The sequence below is a fragment of the Rhagoletis zephyria genome, unplaced genomic scaffold (genome assembly GCF_001687245.7).
Source record: "Rhagoletis zephyria isolate East Lansing unplaced genomic scaffold, Rhagoletis_zephyria_1.1 Rzeph_scaffold_08265, whole genome shotgun sequence".
NCBI lineage: Eukaryota > Metazoa > Arthropoda > Insecta > Diptera > Tephritidae > Rhagoletis > Rhagoletis zephyria.
The window spans coordinates 1,278-27,100 of NW_016165345.1; the positions used below are offsets into that span (position 1 = coordinate 1,278).

Consider the following 25,823-nt stretch of genomic DNA (forward strand, 5'->3'; position numbering starts at 1 on the left):
TATAATAACAACAATAACAACATTCCACCGCCGCAGCAACAACCACAGCAAAACCAAGTGCCCACACAATTCACCAGCAGACAGCCAATCTTCCACAACTACAACACTAACAATGGTCACAGAGTGCCGCAGACGCAAGTACAACAACAAGCACAGCCACCGCTTGGCAGTGGAAATACATTTATCTATCGGCCAGCGCCACCGCCTTCATCGACGCAGGTAAACAATACGAATACGGAGCAATTCGAACGGATCGATCCATCGCAACGTAGCGCCCGCACTTTCGGTTTCATCAGTGATTTGTTTGCGCCATCATGCGTCAATCCCTGTACCACCGACGCCTACAATCAGAACCGTTGTTGCATTGTGATGGTTAACCCTCCGCCACCAGTTTGCTGCCAGTATGCGCCTCCTGCTGCACCGCCACCAATCGCGCCGCTACCACCTCAGCTGGCGCCGGTGTTGCCACCCAGACCGCCAATCAACTGCTGCAATACCTGCAGATATGGTTTTTATGGCCCGCCGCCCTGCTACTATTTCGGCCAGGGAGGTATTGGTGGTTTGTTTGGCGGAGGCGGTATATTTGGTAGTAGGCCAGGCGGCTTGTATATCGGTGGGGGTGTGGGTAATTTAGGTTATGGTGGCTTAGGTTTTGGCTCATCGTATTTTGGTTAGCTCATTTTGACATTTTTAGTTAAGTTATTAAGTGATTTGTGTAGATTCTGTGTAAAATAAAAAATGTTATTTAACAAAAAAAAAAAATAAATTAATCTTAATCTTAAAATTAAATTAAATCAAAACAAATATTTCCCCTTTTAAAACAATAAAATATTTGATTCAAAAAGAAAAATTATTAAATCTTAATCTTAAAATTAAATTAAATCAAAACAAATATTTTTCTTTTAAAACAATAAATTTTCTAAATTAAAAAAAAATACATTAAATAAATAAAATTAAAAAAAATTATTCAACAATTTTATTGAGCTTGAGGCCGTTTCTAATGAAAAAAATTTTGGGGAAATTAAAAAACGCAAAAAAAAATAAGATTCTCCATGAAAAATTAAATTTGAAAAGTATTTTTTTTAACAATGAATTAAAGAAAGAAAAAATGTGACATTAAAAAAGGCTAAGAAAAATAATAAAATAAATTTTAATAAATTGATAGAAAATTTAATAAAATAAAACATTTTAAATTGAAAAAGATAAAATACATAAAATAGTTTTCTGAAAATTGATTTGATTTAAAAAGAAATATGTTTTTCTTATAAAAAAATAAAATCTTAACATTAAAATAAATTTTGAGTAAACTACGAAAACTTAAAAAAAAGGATTCGACCTCGGATCTCTCGAATGGCACGCCAGTGCTTTGCTTACTTGGACATTGCCACTGCTGAAGCAGCGCGAGCATGCTCAAGTACTTTCAGTCAAAAGAACTTTTCATCATGAAAGTTAACAAGGAAGCCTTTCTTGTAACAAATCTGTGTTTTAATCACAGATTATGAAGTTAAGCCCGAAAATTAGTATAATCTCTACATATGTCAACGTTCTTTTAGCGAGATTCTCCCTATAAGTCTATCGTGATAACACTCAGGAAGATCGCAATAATAATCTTAAGTTCACACTACCTAATATATAGACTTCTAAGAATTTATCCAAAAACCGGGAGGTATATATGTATGTATATCAATTTAGCATCACGTTACCATTGTTATCGAAGTATAACTTTTTTCTTCATCTATCCATCCATGGCCCCACTTCGAGAAAGCAATTGTCAAAATTTTTTGTAATTAGATAATGAAATCAATTTATGTGAGCTTTTGTATTTCAACACATCATCTCGCATCCGCTCTTAAAACACTTTTATCACTGCTACCTTTGACCTGAATTCTAAAAATTTCAGACACTTTGACTGCGTAGTGAACTCAATGCAGAAAACAAAAACAAACGTATTAGATGCTTTAACAGAGATTATAACTATAGCGCCTACTCATCTTTTTCAAGTAATTTTACCACCCACTTTTTGGAAAAGACACGCTAACACAGTTATAAAATCGCGTACAAGGACAAATATGTACATAGAGTCCTTATCGCCAAGTTGCTGCCATGCGTCAGCCAAGGCCATCAAGCAATGGAAAAACACTGCGAATTCATGGAATGCATAAGCAAACTATGCGATATCAGCGTTTAAGCGCCATTGTTCCGCGCTCAAATTGAACAGATTACAGGGACAGCAGCAGCAACATTAACATAGAGAAAAATGCAAAAATAATATCACAGAAACAAATGGTTGCGAGACTAAGCAGAGAGAAAAGAAAATACAAGCATTTCTGAAAGCTGCGCTGCGTCGCTGCTGATAAGACATGTCCTACCGGAGACACATTAAGTGGTTTAAAAGGAAAGGTCTGCATCAGTGGGAAAACGTTCAAAAGCAAAACACTCCAAAAATATTTACAAAACATTTTTCTTCTGTTAACTTTATTCCTTACAATTTCCTTTTATTTTTCAGTCTAAGTAGTCATCTAGCATATAGTATATGTATACATACATGTTTGTACATATGTACACCTCTTAGGCATGGTAGCGACGTTCGATGTGCCTCACACGTTGTAGTCCACCTTTGCGCACACCACGCACTACTTGCGGCGCATCCTTGGCCGCATAGAGGAACAAAGGAATCTCCTCAACTCCGGTTTGTATTTGAGATGTACGCACAACGCTTGGTCGTATCAACTCATCGGCTGCCAAACGACGCACCGACTGTACGTCCGCTGTCGCAATCTTAGTCCTATCGACGGACGCATTGTCCAATAATTGATCTACATCATCCTCTTTTACATTCAATGGCTCATCTTCTGTGTTAGGCTGTTCATTGACCACTGCAAGTGGTTTATCTTCCACATCGGTTTCAGCTGCACCCTCTTCAGCTTGATTTAGCAGGGATTCTATGCTCTCCAAATTGGCCAGACCGCTCAAATCGAGTTGTTGATGCAATGCGCTAGGTATGGCAATGGCTTGTACGTCGCGATGTCCGGAGATGCCGTTTGGTGTTGGAATAAATTGCACATCGGCGGGTATTTCGGATGCGGGGTAGACAGGCACTAATTCGGCTTCGTTTTCATCACTTGATCTCAGTAAAATCAAGGAAATAGGCACAATCGTTTTGAACTTCAATAAAACCAATTTCTTAAGAGCCAAAGTGGCGCCGGGGAAGACACGCGCCTGTTTAGGTGAAAGTGCCTGCTCGGTATTGGGGTGTGGTCGGCGACCGGCTACACTGGCGTAAACGGGCAAAACGTTCTCCTCATCGTCAACTTGGACATTGTGATTGCGGCTACGTGGCGCATGGCGAGCTGTGGAGGGGAAANACAGTGACGAACAAAAGTATTGGCACAGTGAATTTTTCGCAATATATGCAAAGTTTTTTATTCTTATTTCTTTGCGATATTGTTTTTTGTAAAAATTTGGTTCATACTCCACCAAAAAATTAAATCTCCAAACTTTGTGCAAATTACAAAATTTTCGCTTACAGGGTTTGAAAAATTTGATTTTTTTAATCGCATAAATACTGTAAAATTTTTACCAGCTATAACTCAGCGAGTTTATGATTTTAATTGAATAACCTTCAATAATACATGCGTCAAATTTATTAGTTTTCAAGTCAAAATTTCATCTAGCCTATGCGATTAAAAAAACTTAATTTCTTCAAACTTTGGTAGCAACTTTAATTTTTTTTTTTAATTTTTTTTTTCGTGGATATCTTTATTTTTTACAATGAACAAAAGAAGGGATGCCTCGTACAAAATTTAGCTGTTGATATTTTAAGGACCACCCTAATGAATGTGCTTAACTCTAGTATGATCTTAGCAGGTTTCGTAGCACTTATTTCGTTGGTTATTAAGATAGCCACTGAGAAGATAGGTTTTCCGACTGGTCAACTTAAGGAGGGAAGTATTACGGATAAATATCTGAGCTTCATCCTAATAAGAGTAGTAATAGTTTGCTCTTTCTCTACGATTTTCAATTTAGTTTAGTCCAATAACAAGCATTTTGTTTGGATCACCCCGTATATGCCTTTATGCTTCCCAGTTTATTGTACATATATATTTTGGACTCACCTTGCGCAAGACAGGCCAACGCCAACACGAGAAATGCAATACTCAACACTGATTTGGAAAACATTTTTTACCTTAAGAAATTAGTTACTTCTGGCTAAATTACTGCGTACCGGGAAGCCGCTATTTGTTATGTTTCTTCTTTAAGGCGCTGCTACTAAATGCTTGAGGACACAAATACCGATAGACTTTTTATATGCACACAAAATAGAATCGAAGTAGAGAAAAGAACAAAAAATAAATGTCTGTCTTTAGCGGCACGGAGTTGGGTTCTAAGCGCGATTAAATGCAAATTAACATTTAGAAAAATTCCCTAAAATAAATAAATAGATATAATAAAATATAGAGAAAATCGAAAAAATTATCAGAGCTGACAAGAGGAAAGCATTTATTAACATAATAGACAATCCGAAATGAATTTGTCTCGCCAGTTGCTCTGTATGTTTGATTTTTGCACGTACACGTAGACAGGTGTATGGGAAGAAAGCAAACACATTGCAAAATCTGAGAAATAAATAATAATTAGATTTTAATAGGGTAATAGCATAAAAAAATATGAGAATGCAAAAGTGTGCTTATTTTTATATAAGCAGCTGCGCTGATTTATGTGGCAGTTTAATCAACGATAAACTTATAAATGATAATGATACTTACATTCAGGGTTGTCACTTTGGTAAATTGTTACCATTATTGGGTTGATAAAAAAGTAAATTTTTTCTAATTTTGGTTGATTTTTGTCGAACTTTTCTTTCCCGCCTTATTTTTCGTATTTGTCTTTTTATTAAAAATTTCTTTGCACACTTCCTATATATTTACATACATAGGTATAAATGTATACCGATATAAGGCGAACATATCGAGCTCCATTCAAAACTCATTTGACTGAAATCCCGAAGAGCTTTTGATTGCCTAAATATTTTAATTAATTATTTAAATAAAAATAAAAAATTGAAAGGTATATAATTGCGCACTATGATTGTTCATAAAAACATTAAATTAAATCAACGCAATTTTTTACCAATGGAAATTGTTAAATAAAAAAACACTAAAGACTGGCGGTAAAAGAAATAAAAACAAAAAATCAACGGGAGTTTTTAGCTGCACATTGTTGGATATACTCAAATATTGTTGGCTATAAAACTCCAGACCTTAAATTGTTCTAAAAATTCAGAGTAAAAAATTCTAAATTCAAACGAAAATTTTTTGAATTTTACCTACTATGCTTTTTATTAAAATAACTATAAAAAAGTTATTAGTAGATATTTTCCAGATTTGGTAGATTTTTTTTTTCAAGTGGATAGTAAGTATTTTTTTCGTCAGTGGCAACCCTGCTTACTTGAATCATTATGTTGCGAATAAAATAATAACCTCGTACAGGGGGCAATGAAGTGCCTACAGAATAACAGAGAATGGCAGTATTTATTTAGTCAATTTTTTGGACGTTGTCTAAAGTCATTGACCAAGTTAACTTATTAAGGGACAAGACGGTCGTCCGAACAAATTACACTCGTGTGGCTAGTGATTGAGGTGACAAGCTGAAGAAATCAACAAAATAAGCAAATATTCTCCGTTAGCTGCAGACAGTTCCAGCTTTGGCGACAGCGCAACAGAAGTATAAAAAAAGCGTATTAATTGCTAGATTATTCCCACTAACTATGTGAAAAGTTGCGAAGTAATTTGAACACCAGCGATTTGCATTTAGGTCAAGAATTAACTTATGTGGATATGTTTTAAAATATATGCACCCATAAAATTTGTGAACCGTAGGAGAAAATGAGAAAATAAAGTGGTATCTAATAAAAATTCAGCGCTGAAAAATAACAAATGAATGACCCAAAACTGTAAAAATCTTGAATTAATTATGAGACTTAAGCATTAATATACATTTATATCGCAACTGTCATGTGCTAATACATGCTTGTTTATTGTATCCAAAGAGAATGAATATTTACAGTAGAATCTCACCAAATTATAAAACTGCGTTGCTTACTGAAGCAAATAAGCCAAATGAACACCAACAAACAACTTTTAATGAGTTAAGGATAATTTACGCCCAGGACAATGACAAAACGCTTTTTAAGTAGCACGTGTTTCCTTCAAAAATTCATAGTGTGCAACTTTTTGCAGTAAACAAGCTTAATCGATAGAAAAATTTAAACTAAAGCGAACTGTGAGATTTGAATAAAACGGTTTTGGAATTCGAAGCCACCACCACGAAATATAGGTATCTCTATATTAAACTATTTTTTATTAAATCCACACGCAATCCACAATTATTCAGTAAAATTATTGCCTATTTCCTTTAAAAAATCAAATTAATTAATTTGCCAAAGATTTTAATAGTATGCTCAGATATCTATCTATCTATATATAATACGCGAAGGGATTTGAATAAGTCAGTGAGAGAGAAGACCAGTATGTTTGCATGTATTCATAAAAAAAATATTTATTGGTTCAAAAATGGTGGGTGCCTACTGTGGCCAATGGTGAGCTATAGGAACAATGTTCGGAGGATGCATCAGACTAGGCCAAGCATACTTTGAACTGCCATCAAATTATAACTTAAGAATGTTTTATTACATGGCAGTTGAGAAGTGCATTTTCGAAAATTGCATTGATTTAATGAAGGAAATTTTTGCACATGCAGCAGTACATAGCATCATTTAGGCGCTCGGTGTTAGCAGTCGCGCCTAAACAGGATTTTTGGTCCACGTCATCAGATCTGCACCGTTTTTTTGATTTTCAAAAAGGAGGTGTCAAATTAAATGCCTCAGACCTGTAGATGTCCAATAGGGCTTTACTTTTTCAAAAAGAGTTGCCACCTTTTAAAAAATTTTGTTCAAAATATTTAAAAAGTTAAATAAATTATTACAAAATGGATATCAATCGAATTGGTTTTAAAAAGATTTTTTTCTTAACTTCAGTGTACGAGGAGTGCCACCTGTTTACAAAATTAAATTCAATTTCATTTAAGGAAATTAGTTAATAGAAATAAATACCCCTTGAAGACTTTAAGAAGGTAAAAGTTTGCAAATATTTTGAAGAAGGTTGATACCTGTTTGAAAAGGTGAATTCAATTAACTTATCCACAACGAAATATGTATTTAAATCTGTAAAACAAAAGAGTGTTAAGAAGTCTTTTAACACTAAGAGTATTTTTGAGATGTTTAAAAAGGGCTGCCACCCGTTTAAAAAGTTAAATTCAAATTCTTTAATAAGGTAAATGAATTATTAAAATATTGGTGTCAATCGCAATGGGTTTGACAAGGCTTTGTTCCTGAACTCTATTTGGAGCGTTGCCACATGTTCAAACGTTAAATTTTAGTCAAATAAAGTGTAAGTGTGTAGTTGCTAAAAATTCCGCTAATTTTTAACAATTCCATAAAAAAAAAATACCAAAAAAGATTCACGCTGTCCAGCTTGAAGGCACATTCACCCGGAGAAGTCAACTTTTTTGACTATTGCTTAATCTTTTGAATATGGGGATGACTCCATGTTTCGTTCACGATTAAAAAATTACGCGAAAACGATTCTTAAATTGGATGGATTTTATAGAAGTTCAAGGAGTCACTGACTTAACAAAGGGGGCTAGATATACACATAATAGAAAAATAGAAACAAAAAATATTTGTCGCTTACACTTTTGCTAAGTGTTTGGCCCAGCTTATACTCCAATTTGTGGAGGGCGCTCTGAAGTTATAACACAAAATGGATTAATTTATAATTTTACGCCGCCGTCGAATGGCAAATGGTTTAATGAGAAGCTTTTTAATGGCGGAAATACACTCACAGGTTTTTCATTGTCTGCCGAGGGGCGACCGCTGTTATAAAAAAAACTTTCTTAATTTAGATGCTGCTCGTACCAACGATTGAAGCCAGATCCTACGTAGATCTAATTACTCGGTTAAAGGGGTTAGGTTTTAAAAAAAACCGGCCTCTAGAATTATGGAATTATAAAATATCAACTGCTGGGTAGACTTTGATATAATCTTATGATATATGACATATCTACTTTCCAAGCGAGGTGTGGCATCAGTTCTTTTATTATTTAAAGCTATTAGTAAATTACATAAATACATGGCATTGGTACACTTAAATGCTTCCAAAGGTATGGAAGGTCCTACGCCCTTTTCTCTTAACTCGCACTTTTATCTGTCACCACGAATACTTCTCGAGATATCCGGTATGAAAATTCAGAGATATCCACTTTGAAAAATTTTGTGTATGTGGGAGGTGCAACGCCGTATTTTCTAGCAAAGCCCATTTTTCACCATGAGTATGGAAATGCGGTTCAGGACGCAACTGCGGGCACATCGCACCCCAACTTCAAAAGAGGCACAACTCAAAAATCAGATCCGAAAATATAACTGCTTGTGGATGGTTCAGATTCAACGCAATTAGTACAGAAACATGTATAGCAGTAGTTTTATAGTGAAGAAGAAAAATATTTGCATTAATTGGAGGTAAATCATACGAATCGATTTATGTAAAAAAAATCGACTTAATTTTTTTTTAGTTGTGCCCCTTTTGCAGCTGGTGCGCGATATGCACAAGCATAATTTGTGTTTTAAATGTGCCTACAGATACACGCATCGTAACAAAGATTCGTTCTCTGCTAAACTCAAGTACTAAGTACCGAATTTGATTTATTTTTTCTGCAGAAAAAAATTTACGCAGTCATATAAATTTTCATAAGGTATTTGCCAACGATTTTCATTACATTTCCGGCCATATATTAGCTTTTGATGATATTAAGGCAACAATGGAAAGTTAAAGAAGATTAATTAGTAATAAAACTGCCAAAACGCGATGCCCAAATGATAGACGGTGGATATGTATGTAAGTATGTACATTTTCGCGATGTCGATGATGGTTGTGTGCTTGTTGAACAGTATTCAATACTACCACTAAATTTTTATAGCGTCTTTTACAATACCAAATATGTATGTATGCCTAATTATTCAATAAATTTTAGCGGCATACTATAGATAAAACTTTCTATATAACTATGCATATTAAGTGGTTAGTTTATATACTTAGAAATTTCATTTGATTTCTACAGAAGTTGAAAGCAGTTGCAAAGTGAATATTATAAAGAATACCGAATAGGAGAAATTACGCTCGCCAATAAAGTAAAAATTTTTCAGAATTCACTTATGACTTCAAAGTTATTTATAAATGCCCAAAAGGATGTGCCTATCACTACCCGAAGACTTCTTGTGTGGGGTTGGGCGATACCCTCTCTTTCCCTGTTTTTTTCTTTCGAAACTGTGTTGAAAGACCCGTTCTTGTTGAACCCATTAAAATTTTCTATGGAAAAATTTTTGGTGTGGCATCATTGAATTTTATCTCTTTCTGCCGAGGTCTAAGGCTCCGCATGCCGGATATGGATTGCTCACGATTCCCAGAGTGCGCGAATGGTGGCGCAAAATTGAGTATGGTCAAGCAACTGTAACTGCATACCCGGAAAGACAGTTGCCCCCAACTAAAAATAAAATACCTACCTGTTGTTGTTGTTGTTGCGGCTGCTAAGCCCCCTCGGGTCGGCTCATCCTTCAACGTTGTCGTCTGTTTCAGCTAATGGGAGGCCCAGGAAGTGCGCGACTTCAACGGGATCTGTCCATAGGGAAAGGGGCATTAGCTGGCTGGTGTTGTGGGGGCATGCGAAGAGGTGCCGTGAATCATGTGGCGACTCTCCACATGCCAGAATGCTCGTTATAGCCAGTGTTACCAGTTAAGCCTTTTTTAAGGTTACCTCTAGCTTTTAATCTTATTTCCTAGCCTCTAAATTTCGGACCTAGTTTCTGAGCTTTTGTGTAGCCTTTTCTGATTTTTGCAACAGACTTTTTACACTGGAGGCGAAAACGAGACACATGGTATTTTTGACGTAGAATACGTCTTACGTTTAGATATGGAGGCTATGTTCAAATTTTGTAGTTGTAATTTTTAAAGCTTCACGATAGTGCTTACCCAAAAAAATTCTAAATAAAAAGTGTAAAATTTTCGGGTGCAAATGTTAAAGTTTGTTGAATTTTCATATTTTTTTTTACAAAGTTTGAAGTTTGGATTTATGGGGAGCTGGTTAGGTAAGGTTCTAGTTTTTTATAAAAAAAAAGATAAACATTAAATAAACAAAACCAAAATAGCTAAAACTATTCCAAATGTCACTTGACTTAATCAGCTGACCACAAGTGATATGTATGAGTTCAGAATGAAAGTACTAAAACACTTTTATCTTATAAATGGTTGAATCTGAGTACAACAATTGGTTTTCGGATAGAAGTGAAAGAATTCAAAAAATGAATTAAATGAAAAACCATTTCAAAAACATTGCAAACTAGTTTTTAGATTTTTTGGTTTGCCATTCAGTAGCGGAATTCAAATTATAAGGACTAATGCCGAATTTCCACTAAGCATTGAAATGACAAAACATTGGTGTAATTTAACAAATGCCATCTGAAAATTAACTTCATGACTATTTTTTGAACGTAATGACACGATAATTTTTTAATGTCCAACTTTGTCATTACAATTTTTGCCATTTAATGCCTTGTGGAAATCGAGCATAAGAAAGAGTCCAATTAAAACACAATTGCTTAACTCACTTTTAAATATTCGGTGCTCTTTAAAAAGTTTGCAAAAATGTTATCATGTTATTTAAATAATTACTCTGCTTTATATAAATTCATGCAATGTATAAAAAATTCGTTACATTGTTTAAAAACTACATTGGTTTAAGCTACAAAAATATTCACTACATAATGCAGAAGCAGAAATTTAGGCAAAATACAAAAATCTCAAGCAAAATGAAATATTCTATAATGGGCACAAAACATAACCAAAACGATGTAAACAAGATAGCGAACATAGAAGGAAGTGCGCCAAAAGTTGAGCCATGATTGTGCTAGCAACATCAACAAGAGCGACGAAATATGACGACGCACAGTGGTCTAAAATGGGCAAAAAGTTGGAATTTTAAAATGTCTTCAAATAAGCACCAAACTAAGTTTCAGTTATCAATTCTGAAACATAGTTTGATAATAGGTTGGGTTTAATGCTTAGATTAAGTACTCCGTTATCACTTGGGAATTTGGTTTGGAGATAACAGGTTTCGATGTTGTGCCGTTTTGAGTGTATTACAAAGAGCTAAAGAAAATAAATACCAAATTAGTAAAACTTAAAGTGCAGTGTATGTGCTTCCTTTCTTTTCTTATTCTTACGAGTTATTTTTACTGCTTAAGCCTAGAGGTTTAGAAATATAAGTATAAATATTATTCAGCTCTCAAGCGAAAAAAAATCATTAGAAAACGCTCAAGGAATGAAAAGAATTTATTTTGTAAAAATTTCATATACCAGTTTGCAGCTCCCCCAAAAAAATTCTCGTATGTGTGTAAAAAGTTTTCTTTAAGAAAATTTGGAGAAACGGTAAATGGGACTGGCCGTCAGTGTCTATTGAATAACTTATAAGTAAAATACTGATTATACGAAAACATCTCAGTACTATTATTCCATCCAAAAAGTTTTTGAAACTGAGTGAAAAATTTAACAATATAACCCTCTAGGGAAAGTACTATTTAGATGATATTTTATGTCCCTATTAAGAGATCCCCGACCCTGGAGGCCCAATTTACTTTTAGTGCCTAATAAATGCTAGAAGGCCTTAGAAGTGGACTGCACACATATATAAGGACAGACCACTCCGGAAGGCAGTCCCGGTTAAATATCCAGCGCACAGCTCGCTCTGCTTTGTAGCGAAAGGTAACCACAGAGTGTGGCTTGCCCGTTACCGCTCTCGAAAACTTACTGCGTTCTAAGTTTCACCAATCCTTAGAGTCCTTAAATACTGCGGTTCCCAGGTACCCAGGACATTGTTATATTGTACCTCGCTACTTCTTAGATTGGAGTGATCCTATTAGGCCAATTCTGGTGGACTTTTGCTTACTTAGCATCTGTGAAGGAAAACTTGCGGGACATCTGCCAATTGAAATCGAAATGGAATAGTCATAAAAACTCCCAGCTGTTTTGTCTTCCACACCTGGCCCATCAGTGCATCAATATGCATATTTGCATATTTGAGATCAAGCTAAGGGACCATATTTTCCCAGACATCGCGCTCTGGGATTTCTACAAGGAATTTCCTTCCAAAACAGATTTCTTTAAAATTGTTTCCCAAAATACTTGTCTGATTCTTGTTCTCATGAAGAGTACCGCCAGATATTCGCATTTGAAAATCCTTCGGGGCTGCTGATGCTTGAAAAGATATATTGGGCGGGAGTCCAGAGCCGCAATTGAACAATTTTTACTAATACCGCAAAGGAGGGCAAAGCCAAGCTTCTTAGTTTATTTGAACGTTGAATCGGAATTTGTTTTAATATTTGTTTGATCACTAAACTACGAACGCATAAGCAAAAATCGGGCAAACCACATGCCTGACCAAAACTATTACTACTTTTTTGTCGCAGTTTATATGGCGATTTACCACTGTGCGACGCACTTAGCAGAGCAGCAAAGAAGGTTAGCTCTGAAGCGGCAAATACACATGTACATACATACACAACAACAACACTATTGAACGTCACATAAAAAGCTCATGTTGATGCGAGCGTTCGCCCAGTTGGCGTAAAGTTGCGATTGTAAAAAGAAGTGTCTGGCGTGACAAGGGGTTAATTGGCATTTCGTACAAAAATTAAATGATTAACAAGTTTTTTTTTTTTAAGAAAACGAAGCTTATTCGTTATTAACTTAGTAACATAACTAAGAGATAAAGTACAGTTTTTATTGGTTTGTGTGGTAGTCCACCAAAACGGAGGATAACGTCACCTGCTTCAGCAGCAAGCAAAACAACATGGGCTCCAAATATTTACTTTTCGCCCTTGTGGCTTTGGTGCTTACATCTAGCACCACCTTTGCAGCCGATGTTGATAATGCTGATATGGAACATCGTATGGAGGATTCGACTGAGTCGCCCGTTGCTGACTTAGCGGTTTTAGGTGAGTAGCTAATGTTCGTAATTAAATCGTTTCTGGTGCCAATTAGTATCAACGTTTCTTATCTAGACTCTCAAATGAAAACCTCAACTGAGCGGCCAACTACTGCAACTATTAAAGCGCAAGCTGCGGCAGCTACGAAAAGTGAACAGCCACAAAATGCGCAACCCCATACAGTCGCCGACTTTATCATACACCCTCTGATCGCTTTTAAACCGCGTTCTCCCGAAGAAGGTTTGGCTGGCAAACAAGCTGGCGATTCATCCTCCACAACAACGCCTTCCCCCTGGACACTATTCGGTTTTAATGCCGGCCAGGGTTTGGGATCAACCGTCTCATCATCGGTCTCGTCATTGGCCGGCTCTGTCAGTGGCTGGCTGACCGATCGTATCCAATTGCCTGGTTTGGTGGACTCGCCCATACGTGATTCAAGCACGACCAGCACGACCACAACAACAACAACAACACAACGTCCAGATATTGTTGTACGTGTGCAGCACAAGGGTTCAACACGTCGTCCACTCATATCGATCACCAACGAAAATCGTCCACATCGCTTCTATAGCAATAATAATAATAATTTAAATGTCCAATACGATGATGAACTAGACGACGATTTGGATGACCCACTCGAAGAAGAGGAGGAGATTATTAAAAATAAGAACAAGCGTAGAAATAATAAGAACAATAATAACAGACGCAGGCCAAACCGTGAAGATGAAGAAATTGACGATGATGATGAAGAAGAAGAAGAAGAAATTCGCCCTGTACGGCGCCCACAACAGAATCGACCACAACGTCGCCGTCGTCCCATTGTCGAAGATGACATCTCCGAAGAAGAAGTAGAAGATAACGATGACGGTCCCCAGTCAGACGAATTTGTTGATGATGAAGACGAAGAAGTTATTGAAGATGATGAAGAAGATGAAAATGTGGAAAATGATGAAAACGACGAGGAAGAAGAACCCGCGGCTCAGAACGTGAATACTCGCCACCGTCCGGTACAGTACAATAGTAACAACCGCCCGCGTCAGCAACCGCAACGCCGTCGCCTTATCGTGGGCAGTCAGCGCCAGCAGCCCGGTAGCGTTATTCGGCGTATACCAAAACCCATCGAAAGTGAAGACGACGAAGACGATGGTGCCGATGAGCACTTGTATTACAGCAGCCGCCCCTCTACAAAACGCTCTCAGAATGATGCCACCCTTTTTCGGCGTGGACAGGAAAACGTAATTAAACAGATACGTCAATTAACGGGCGGCCATACACCCGCTGAGATTGGCGCACTATTAAGCACATCTCCGGCGCAGACGGGCAGTAAACAGAATCGACGACGTGCGACACTTTTTGTTAATCGCAATGGGCAAACCTACTACTTGGCGCCTGAACTTCTAAACAACGAACTTCCACAAGCGCATCAACTCAAGCAAGGAGCCACAAAGTTTCCACAACCCCCCTTGACGGTGCCGCTCAAGCGTAAGAATGCTCCTACCCAGTATATCACAATCCCTTGGTCACAATTAGGTATCACACAACCTAATAACCTTCATTCTGTTGTCGAAGGTGTGCAGAGTCAGCCACTAATCTTAAATATTCCAGCCAGCGCCATTCAAGCTATGCAGAACCAAAGCTCAAAACGTAAGAAGCAACCCGCCATCACTTCTGAAGCTGTGCCGCTTTTGGCCGAGGCTTCGATTATGGACGTCTTTAAGCCACCGAAAATTCCACACGATCGCCACTCCATGGACGCGTCAGTTCAGAAACCCTCCACCGGAGGCATGCCTGTAATTATTGCATCAAAGAAGAAGAAAAATAAGCCAGCTAGCAGCAGCAATGCAGCCATAACTGCTACGAACCTACCACAGCGCATACGCCCAGGAACGGTTGTCGAAAAATCGCCTGCCACCGCAGACGCGCCGACAGAAGCTGCTGAAGAAATGTCCGCCCAAGAAACGGTACATAATGTGGACAACGAATACATCCTTGTGGGGGAAGATAATGAGCCCAGTCTGACGCAGCAGGTGCAGCCTGTATATGGTGAGGCGCGTTATGTCTACGGTGCAAATGGCTCACCCTACTTTGAGGTGCTGAAAAATGGGCGAGTTGCACAACTGCGTAGAAGCGGACGTGAGCTCGAGGTGCCAACAGCTGGTGAGCCGAACTTAGACCAGTTGCAGCCGGCGAGTGGCGAACAATTCATAGCTGTAAAAGTTATCAGCGAGCCAGAAGAGTCGGCGCCTGTAAAGGACTTGCAGGTCGCAGTGGAAGCGCAACCACAAATAATTGAAACAAAAGTGGGACAGGCAGAAGCAGTGCAAACAGAAGTAGAACAGAAGGCGTTAGAAGGCGCTGATGTGCCGGTAAAGGTGCCGGTGGAGGATAATAAGACCGGCGAAGGGGCGGTGGCGACTGCGTAATGGGATGGGCAGACGAAAGACTAAATTAAGTGGGCAGTTTCTTAATTTTAAGTTATGCGTAGAGATTGTAATTTATTAAAAAACAAACGAAATAAAAACAAGTTAAAGTTTTAAATTCAAAATTTCGAATTTTTTTACATATGTATTTCCGGGGTGGTTAGTTTTATTTGGGCAAAAGAGAAAGCACGATTCTATGCAAGTAAGTTGTTTGCACTCAAAACTGAAAACTTGCTCTGATTAATATTCCTTTGGCTCATTTAAATAAATTTTTGCGAGTAAAATTTCTCCTAGCCATATTGGATGACTTTTCTTCACACTTTTTAAGCGTTGAAGAAAAGAATTTATCAATCAACTAAAAGATGCATAGTATTCGATTTAAATGTGAATATAAATTCAAAATAAGATAGCTGTTTTTTTATTAAATCCTGTTTTATTTCCCTACTGACCTCAAAAGAGTTCAATGCTACCAAAGACCACCGAAAATGCTCGTACACATTTATACATACGCTCCCAAAATCTTTCAATGAAATACTTTTTTATTCGACAGTGTCGTCTATTTTTGTTGTAATCTGACCATCTGCGGTCACACCAAATTATGTATCTTCCAACGCAGCATGAAGCTGAATAATTAATCAGTCAGTAATGCCCAAAAGCTAAGTCTAATCATCGCTTAAACGCGCTTTCTAGCGGCGCCCATTCAGCGTTTGTTGTTGTTGTTTATCTAATCGTTGTTGAGATTTTGCATAAATACGAATATTTCACTAATTTTGCATGGGTTAACAGAGTTAAAGTGGTTACTTCAGGCCAAGAAGCTTTGTTTCGCATACGACACGCTTTGGCTGAACCTGTTCAATATGAAAATAAGCTTTGAAATGCCGTTAGGTTTTTGTTAAAAAGCAACAGCTATTTAGAGCGGCTGCGTGTGGATTCGATGGTGAAATTTCTAAATTAATTTATATGTAGATTAGCAAAATAGAAATCATAATGAGCATGACTAGTTAAATTTTAAGAGGTTCCTCATACATATGTACAAGCATGCCATTGATATTTACATATATGTGTATATATATGTGCCCATCCTTTTTGGTTTTGATTAATGGCAGAAACAAGTTTGGATTTAGATATTAAATTTCTTTAAGATATGAAGAGATGTGGGTCATTCAATTTTTACGTTGTCGACCACGAACTTGTGTTTATAACTTTATTTTTTATATAAAACACACAAAATACATAAATCCACATTTTAAATTTTGTACAAAAAATATAAAAATTCAACAAACTTTCAACAAAATTTCAAACATTTCAATCAAAATTTTCCGAAAAATTGCTGGTTTATAGGTTTATAGCCCTTCAAACTTTAGTAGCAAGGAGTGCATGCTTAGCCTATTTAATCAAGGCCGACTCCTTCTTGAAAGCCTGTCGTTATGCATTTGGGTTCAGAGGTTGTTTAATGAACCTCTGCAGCTTCGTCCGCTGCGTTCTTCTAGTCCCCGGCGACCACACAGGCGCTGCATAGTTTAGGAGCGGCCGGTAAATTGGTAAAAAGGGTTGCCGAGGATTTCATAGGGGAGAGGGTAAGGCTTCTTGCAGTAAAGAAGCCCGGAGGCAATCGAGACTCCCTCTGGTGGCTGAGGGAACTTTGATATGTAAAAATTAAACAGCAACGAGGAAAGCACAACAGCCGGTAGGACCCCCTGTTTAGTTTTCTTTAGTTTATTGGTTTTTTCTCTGAAAACGACTGACGAATATCGACCACTCAGATAATTCGCCGACCATCGTTTAAGTCCCTATGGTGGAATTTCAACAACTTGGCGATACTAGTATCATTTAATGGTGCTTTAGAGCTGAGCTGAGAAATTGAAAACGTATGAGGTCTGGTCAAAGGCAACATTGATATCTTCCAAATGTCAGATCTTTGGCCGACCAAATTCTTCATGAACTTCCCTTACTTATGGTTTCAAAGACCACGTTTGTTTGTGTAGCCGCACACTCCGTTTCACTTGTCATTGTTGATGGACGAGAAAGGCACCTGCAACAGTCATGTAAACAAATATTTGAGGCCGTGAGAGCGGAAATAGCCTAACCCAATGTTTTTTTTTCACATACATACCTACTTTAAATAGACTCTAATGTGATAAATTTAAAAATAAAAAACGCTCAATCCTTAATTCTATGTAAAGTAGAAAGCTACATAGCGTAACATCAATAAGCGATATTTATAAGCGACTTTTTTAAGAGGTTAACTAAAAAAATAAATAAAAATTGTGGGATAGGCCATTTCTGTTCTTATGGCCTCATTTGTTGCTTACATTTTTGTTAAAAATTTCACCGAGCTTCTGTTTGGAGTACGCCTTAATATTTTGTACACAAATTTAGATGATCTTTTATGGAAAGCTTTTACATGGCAAAAGTAGGTAATCCCGAATGTTTGTAATTGCCTACCGAGTGTTGACCGATTTAGAAAATACTTACTTTCTTTTCTCACCTCTAAGTTGAGATACACTTTAGGTACGAATAATTAATTGTTTTATAGACTTAACCCATTTTCCCTCTAATTTATTAACTTATAAATCTGTGGTTGACGCCTTTAAATTTAAATATTTTCGTTTAAATTTGAAAAGTAAAAATGGTTTGCCAACTTTTGGAATTATCGAATGTCCATGAATGAATTCCGTGAATTTATTTTACTTAATCGTACGTCTAAATATGTGTATAAGTATGTGATATTTATTTGTCCATACATACATATGCATAGCAAATGAGTAGACAAATTGACAAAAGTAGTTCGATGAACTTTCAACTATTTATGCATTCTTACATACATGCATACCTACACATATAAGACCCAAATAATCAATATTTATTGGCATGAATTTCTTCTTAACGGGTTAAACGGTAATAAGTGGCGTGATTAAATCCTAATAGAATGTATTTACATAAACAAATATACATACATATATGCTCATATGAAAATATCTACCTTTTGCGGAAGGGAACCTCCATAGGAAAAAATCATATTTGATATTCGGCTTCAGAAAAGAGAACTATACAGAGCCCAATAAAATAAGCCACTAAGGCTTTCTTCAAGAAGCCACTTTGTTAAAACGGGAAAATCATTTTATTTGGTTAACAATTATGAATATTAATATATGTATATTGGGTATTTAGTAATAATAAAATCTTTTGGATTTCAAAAGTCATATTTTTCTCACTCCAATGGGCCGTATGAATAAAAATAAGCAATTGCTTTTTCTTAATATTTCAGACCTTTTAATCGATTTATTCAAACAAAAGTGAAGTAACAGGTATGAAATTTTAAGAAAAAGCAATTGCTCAGTTTTTATTCATACGGCCCAATATGTATGTATGTATAAGATATTTCTATATAAATCGAGCGTTCTTTGAAGGTATTTTCAAAAAAAAAAAAATAGAGAAATGTTACTAGTCGAGCAGGCAACATTTTGTTGGTTTAATAGCGAGAAACGTTTTTAATAAAATACATATAATAATAAATCATAATAAATCCAGCCGAATACTTCTCCGAAAACTGCATATTTTTTTCTTTTAAGCATAAATTGACTACATATCTTCTTTCGATAAGCTAGCTTAGAATAGATTAACGGTTAACTATAACTACTAAATAATTGTCAACATTTTTGTAAGCTCAAGGTCCAGTATCAAATATAACTTTAAAGCTTTTTTTATCCTTTTTCATTATTTAGTTGATATTCCGTCTAAATTAAATAGACCAACTTTTCGTTGTGCCTAGTAAAATTCTACTTAGACTATGTATGTATGTATCTAAATTTTCCTACAGGGTATGCTATTGACTCCGTTAATATACACTCATACATATGCGCTTTCCTTAACTCTTTATCTACCTGTGCGACAGAATACCGTTACTAACATTCTTGCATATAAAATTAATAGAAAATACGAATTTAAATATCGCTAGTAAATAATAAAGAAGTGATTTCTAAAGAGAAACTAAATTTCGTTGCCGAGCCAATCAGTAACTACATATACATATAAAATTGTAACCTTTAGCATTTACACACTTATATACGTACATAAGTATTTCAGTGTAATAGAAAATATGTCAGACATTTTTTAACACGAACATCTGCGCCTTGGCACGAATTCTACCTCCAGCGCCTTTATTTAAGCAGGAAGCTGAGATGAAACGTAAAAAAAATATTAATGATTGCTAGCAAAAACGAAAAATAATAATAATAAATGAGATATCCAAATTGGTTGACTAGAGCGAGAGTTTGGTGGGAATATAAATTGAAGTTGCTTTCCAATACGTTTTCTGTATAAAAATTTATACAATTTTTGCAGATCAATGACTTCATTTGGCGTTGTTTGTTGCTCTTTTATTAGACTGAAATTTTCTATTTACTTTTTAAATGAATTTTTCTATCCTTAGTATAAGTGTTTGGCCTGAGGGCGTGCCACTTTTTTCTCACTCATTATTTTGTGGCTTTCATTGACACTCTCCAGTAGCAGAAATTTGTTAGCAAGTGTCAGTAAACTAAAACTATCAATTGAGAGCTTTTGAAATTCTTGCAAGTAATATGTACTTACAATGTCCCAAAAGTCTTGATGTTGTTCAAAAGGGTGCATGCTAATACACATACATATCTGTGGATATTTATGTATGTACATACATTAGTGTGCATCACTCTTCATACAAAAAAAAAAAAGACCTGTACTTTTTTTCTATCGGAATTATAAAAAACTATTTTATTCAAAGAGTTCCGCCAAAATATCCTCTATATCGACTGCTGAGTGGACGATCGACCTATCTCGGCAGCCAGTTCGGAAACGCCCTATCTCAAAAAAATGTTCAAGAATTTTATTGAAAAACACTCTATCTCAGAATCTGATTGAAGAACGCCCTATTTCAGAATACAATTCAAAAATGCCCTGTCTCATTTCAAAATGTATTGAAAATGTGCAGATATAGGGCGTTTTTGAATCGGTAGCAGAGATAGGGCTTTTTTGAAACGAATTCTGAAGTAGGTCGTTCTTCAACCAAATTCTGAAATAGGACGTTTTTGAAAAGTTTTTTGGGATAGGGCGTTTTCGAACTGGCTGCCGANTCCATCTCACGTAAATCTTAGGGCCGGTTGTTCAATGTCTGGTTAACACAAATCGAAGGTAGAAGCTCCGGTTATATACAATGACTGCTTTATCAATCACATGTTATGTGCATGAAATCGAAATCGAACCGGCCCTTAATATTTTTTTTTGTGGCGGAACGTTAATCCCGTGATCCCGGGATCCTGGTCTTTTTTAGGTCTTGAAAATCCCGGGTTTCTGGGCAAATAATCCCGCGATAGAATTTCATTAGTAATTTTACTATTATGGCAATATTCCTAGTTATAGTTCTTATCAAAACTTTACGACACCCACATATTAAAAAGATTTAATCATTTATCTTAATATTATTTGATTTTAATTATTTGTTTATAAAAAAGGTTTATACCTTAACCAAAACCGTGAACGTACTTCATATGGAAGGAAATGACTGACATCGTAAAAAAAGATTGCCAAAAATTGACCGTAACTCCCAGCTACTTTAAACTTGCACTTTAAAATCTTATTACATTAAACGAGCAATTCTTGTATATATATATATATCCATAGGGTTCTGGGAAACGGCTCTAACGATTTTGATGAAATTTTGTACATAGATAATGTTTTGGATTTCCGAGAAGACTCGTATAGGGTTGCCACCTATTCGAAATGAGTGACAATTAATTAAAAAATCATAATATGGGTATCAAATGGAAGGTATTTTAAAGATCCCTAATTCAAAAATATTTTTAAGAGGGTTGCCACCTATTTTGAATCGCAAGTTTATTTAAAATTTTGTTTAGAAAAAAAAAGGTAAAATATTACTATTCATGGGTACCAAGAGAAGTTTCTTAAACAACGCTTTCCCTATATACAAAATGATATCCCTTAGGATAATAGTGTAAGGTTGCCACTTATTTTCGATTCTTCACAATTTATCTAAGACATCGCAATATGGATATCAAATGAAAGGTATTGTTGAGAACTTTGGTCAGAAAATATTTTCGATCAAGGTTGCCACGCTTCTATGTAATACAAATTAGTATGTTGTCAGCATTTTTTGTAAGTATACACAGTACATATACGCTTAAGACTTGTACTATGGTTCCAACGTATTTCGGAATGGGGTTGCCACCTAAATTTTAGAGTAAGAAATTTACTTACTAACTAGATATCGAAATAAATTTTTTTTCAATTCCAAAATATTTTTTTAAAGCTATCCAAATCTTGAAAACTTTAAAAAGTATATGCACTCCGGGCAAAACTCGGTAAACCTGGTACTATAAAATTAAATGAGGTACAAAACTGCATACTCAAAAAATTGCACAAGAATTTAAATAAGAAGCTCGAAATTTGTATGAAAGTTTGCTGATTTTTTTTAAGGTTGCGCAAAGATTTAAACTTGGATTCATATAGTTTCCATTAAAGAATAAAAAACTAAAAAATAACAAAATAAATAGCCAAATCTTGTCCAATTTGTGAGTTTCGTAGTTATGATAAGCACTACATATTTAAAAAAAAATCTCTTGTTTTAATTAAAGAAGTTATTGCTTCTATATGAAGCTGATTTCGACATTTTGTTTCAAGATTTTGTATCGAAAATATTTTTTCAAACTTTGCCTAGGAAGGGAAGCTGATAGCTCAATACATTTTAAACACTTTTTCAAAACTTATAAAGACAAATTCGAAAAGGTCAAAACAAAAAGAGAGTACAAAAGTTTTCCGCTGTGTATTTCCAGAGCAACATATATTTAGTATTCATCACAAAACTGTACTAAAAAGTATATAATAGTAGGAAAGTATATTGTGAACAAAATTGTATCAAAAATGCCAACACTGTTTCGCCTGCCTTGACGTATTCACTAAATATTTACAAGCCGTTCACGATAGGGTTTTGGAACGCAACTACAAATATTGCCACACATCACAAGCCCTTTATGTGTTTACTAGTATTTCCCAGATTTTTTTGGCAGGAAGTCACGGGGCAGTAAAAATCGCTCTATGTTAATTTTATATACTCCGGATTATAGCCGAAGTACAATTACAAATTACTACAACGTAATCATCTGAAATATTAACTTTATTAAATATATCAAATTAAAGAAAGCAATTAGTTTTATTACGTTATTAGTAAAAATTTTAAACAAGAGCATTGAACTTAGTTTTTTTTAATTCCCACATTTTCATCGCTGCTACAAGCATGTGAATTTGATTAGACGACTGATCGAAATGAAATGCTTCTTTCAGCAAATAACTGTCCGCCTCATATTTAAAAATGTATTATTTATTCTTTCACAAAAGCAACAAAACAAAAAAAAAAAAAAACCAACTCGTATCAAAACGTAGGCTATGAATTGACAATTATTCTTAAGGAGTTTGGTGGAGGTCGCTGAACCTCTTCGCACTAGCTATTAGGGTTATAAGCAATCATGCGTGTGAATTTTTGGTCACTATGATGCCAGCAGCAATCGCTAACGAGTGCTTCTGCGGCCAGCGTTCCGAATGCTCTTTCTACATACATATATTTATTTAAATTGTAATAATTAAAAAAAAGAAAATCTACAAACTGAATTCCAGCTATACATTACAACTGGACAATTGTGCTACAGGTAAGTTGTTCAAGTGTTTACTAAACACCAACACACACGTTCGAAAGTCGATGCTATTATTTTGTAATTTTTTTTTTTTTTTTAATGAACTTCTTCATCAGCCTCAGTAATGAGGTGAAGACAAAGATTGCTGGCTATGTACTTTTGTTTATCAACAGCAACTCATCCAACCAACCAAGAACAGATGTAGGCGCATGAGCACGCGCGAAAATCACACCGACTGTAGACAAGCAGCTGTCTAAGCTTGCTGTAGATGGTGCCAACATTCGATGCTGAAAAAATAAAAGTAAGCATTCTACTGTCTTCTTACATTTGTTCTCAGTTCAATATTCGGCTGTTTGCTATGTTTTAACTTTTCGTTCTTATTGCATTGTAGATATTTTTCTTTTTCCTTTTTCATTTGAATATGTTTGACTTAATTTGGTTCTTTGACCATTCTTGGCCGTTGTCCAGTGTTCTGGCATATGGTGGCCTGCCTGCCTGCTTATATGCGGACTTTTGCATAAAAACGTCAAGCGATCAAAGCGCTCGTTACAGTTCTGCGGGACACTGCTTACAATTAGGACAATTTTTGTTGGTACTGCGTCTTCTGGTAGATATACATATTTAATATCTATAATTTAAATTGATTGATTGATCGGCGAAGAGATCAGAAAAAAGCCTAGTGAGAATGCTGAAATTGACAAGCGTGGCAGCATTGCTGCTCTGCGTGGCGTTGACGTGTGCAGGTGCGTATTGGGGAAGGGTAGCGAGAAAGAGAGGGTTGAAAGCGTAATTTTTGACATAGGTGAATACATAAGGATTCAAGTTAGAGCTACTCTCTCTTATAATAATACATAAATGTTTGGGGGTTTTAAATAAAAGCATACAATTTCAAAAAAATTCACAAATGTACTTTAATTTACTGAGTTAAAAAAGGTTTATTTTGAATAACAAAAATGAGTAGTTATTCGGCAGGCGATCCGCTTTCCAATAATGGTGGCAATAAAGTTGAGGCATTTTAGAGCTCGATGAGTTTGTCACAGTGCCCATCTTGACCAAATGTGATCAGGTAAATGCTAGTAGCCGCTGAAAAAATATACAACTTTTTTCGAAAAAAAAACAATAGCTTACAGAAGAAGTAAATAATTTATTCCAAACTAAAACAACTTTTCAAAATATTTAAATATTTATATATTCAACTGCGCCAAACGAGTAAAGCACTTCAGGAGAGGAGTCCTAGAATTACTTGTGGTAGAACTCATACTTAGTTAATTACATTTTTTATTCCCAGAACCCCGATTGGGTCCACAACAACAGAAGCAACTGCGTTCCGGCGCCGCAATCGCCTCATCAAATCATCCTTATATCTTTCTTGCCCGTCCACGTACCAATGGCGATGGTCATGAAGTGCAGGGCTTCAAGGTCGTACAAATCGCTGACAACGACAACGACGACGACGATGCAGACGACAATCCTGTTAACAATGTTAATAAGGAAAGCAATAACGATGACGATGATATTGACGACGCCAAAGAAGATGATGATGACGAAGAAGAACAAGATAATTCAGTGGATAATGCTGACGACGATGACGACGAGGCGAGCTTCGAGTTAAATGATGATGATGCTGATGATGATGAGAATGAAAACGATGTAAATGATGTAGCCAGTAATATCGTATTCCTGCGTTCGCGTGTGCCGCACTCACCCCGTCTGCGCAGTCAATTGAAAAATCAAATCCCCGTGCAGAGCTCCACTTTTGGTAATCGCGCCAGCCAATTCAATGCTCAACTTGTGCTGAAGAATGCCAAACCGACGAATATGATGGTGTCACGTGAACACGCCGGAGCTATTATGGTACCCGATGGTTTCATTGAGATCGAGGGACAAAGTGTTGTTGATGAGAAAACCGGCAAGACGGCGTTGTTGGTGCCACGTGCCGCACTCGAGGCCATACCCGATGGAAGTGTTGTGGCGTTGGTGGAGAGTTCCGCCGACGAATCTGAGGAGGCGCGCGCCAATCGTGTTATAGTACGTCGTCGCCGCAAGGGTTCGCGACGCAATGTGCGGCGTCGACGAGGTGGCAACCGCCGTCGACAAGGAGGTAATCGTCGTCGTCGTCGTGGCGGTAACAGGCGCCAGAATGTGCGCGTATATCAGGTGGGTGGTGCAACACGTCGACGTGGTAGCCGTCGTGGCGGACGTCCTGTTGTGCTGCAGGGTTGAGTGAACGCCCAACGGAGCAACAATTCTTAGTATTATAGATTAGAGAAAATCGGCGATTACTCGGAACGAAATGTATGATATTGGAAAAACGAATAAACGATAAATAAATGTTATGTGATTTTTGAAAACAAAAAAAAACATCTTAATTTTAATTTTGGGAGCACATGACAAAATACTGGATTGAATGAAAGGAAATGAAGGGAAAGAAAAGGAACGCTAGGTTGGGGAGAGAAGGAAAAGGAAAAGGGAGAGAAATAAGCAAAGAAATTAAAGGCAGAAAGAGAAAAGAAAGGAATTTTTTACTTGGAGAAAAGGCAGATAAGTTGAGTAAAAAAGAAAGAAAGGGAAGAGAGGGAACTGAAAAGAAACGAAAGGAAGGGAGGCTAATGAAGTAAATAGAACAGGGAT

At 36.3% G+C, this 25,823-nt stretch overlaps 3 protein-coding genes across 3 annotated transcripts; 2 read left to right on the forward strand and 1 right to left on the reverse strand.

Annotated features, from left to right (window-relative positions):
* Positions 1-2,568: 2,568 nt before the first annotated feature.
* Positions 2,569-4,179, reverse strand: LOC108374910 (uncharacterized). Its single transcript, XM_017630955.1, has 2 exons — positions 4,116-4,179; positions 2,569-3,350 (listed from the first exon to the last, which is right to left on the reverse strand). Exons 1-2 carry the CDS (start codon positions 4,177-4,179, stop codon positions 2,569-2,571), a joined length of 846 nt encoding a protein of 281 aa, XP_017486444.1.
* An 8,778-nt stretch (positions 4,180-12,957) lies between these two features.
* Positions 12,958-15,516, forward strand: LOC108374911 (probable serine/threonine-protein kinase kinX). The gene is made up of 3 exons (XM_017630957.1): positions 12,958-13,102; positions 13,169-13,768; positions 13,844-15,516. The coding sequence occupies exons 1-3, from the start codon at positions 12,958-12,960 to the stop codon at positions 15,514-15,516; spliced, it is 2,418 nt and encodes an 805-aa protein (XP_017486446.1).
* An 8,361-nt stretch (positions 15,517-23,877) lies between these two features.
* LOC108374912 (skeletal aspartic acid-rich protein 2-like) lies at positions 23,878-25,415 on the forward strand. Its single transcript, XM_017630958.1, has 2 exons — positions 23,878-23,935; positions 24,481-25,415. The coding sequence occupies exons 1-2, from the start codon at positions 23,878-23,880 to the stop codon at positions 25,413-25,415; spliced, it is 993 nt and encodes a 330-aa protein (XP_017486447.1).
* The last annotated feature ends 408 nt before the right edge of the window (positions 25,416-25,823 follow it).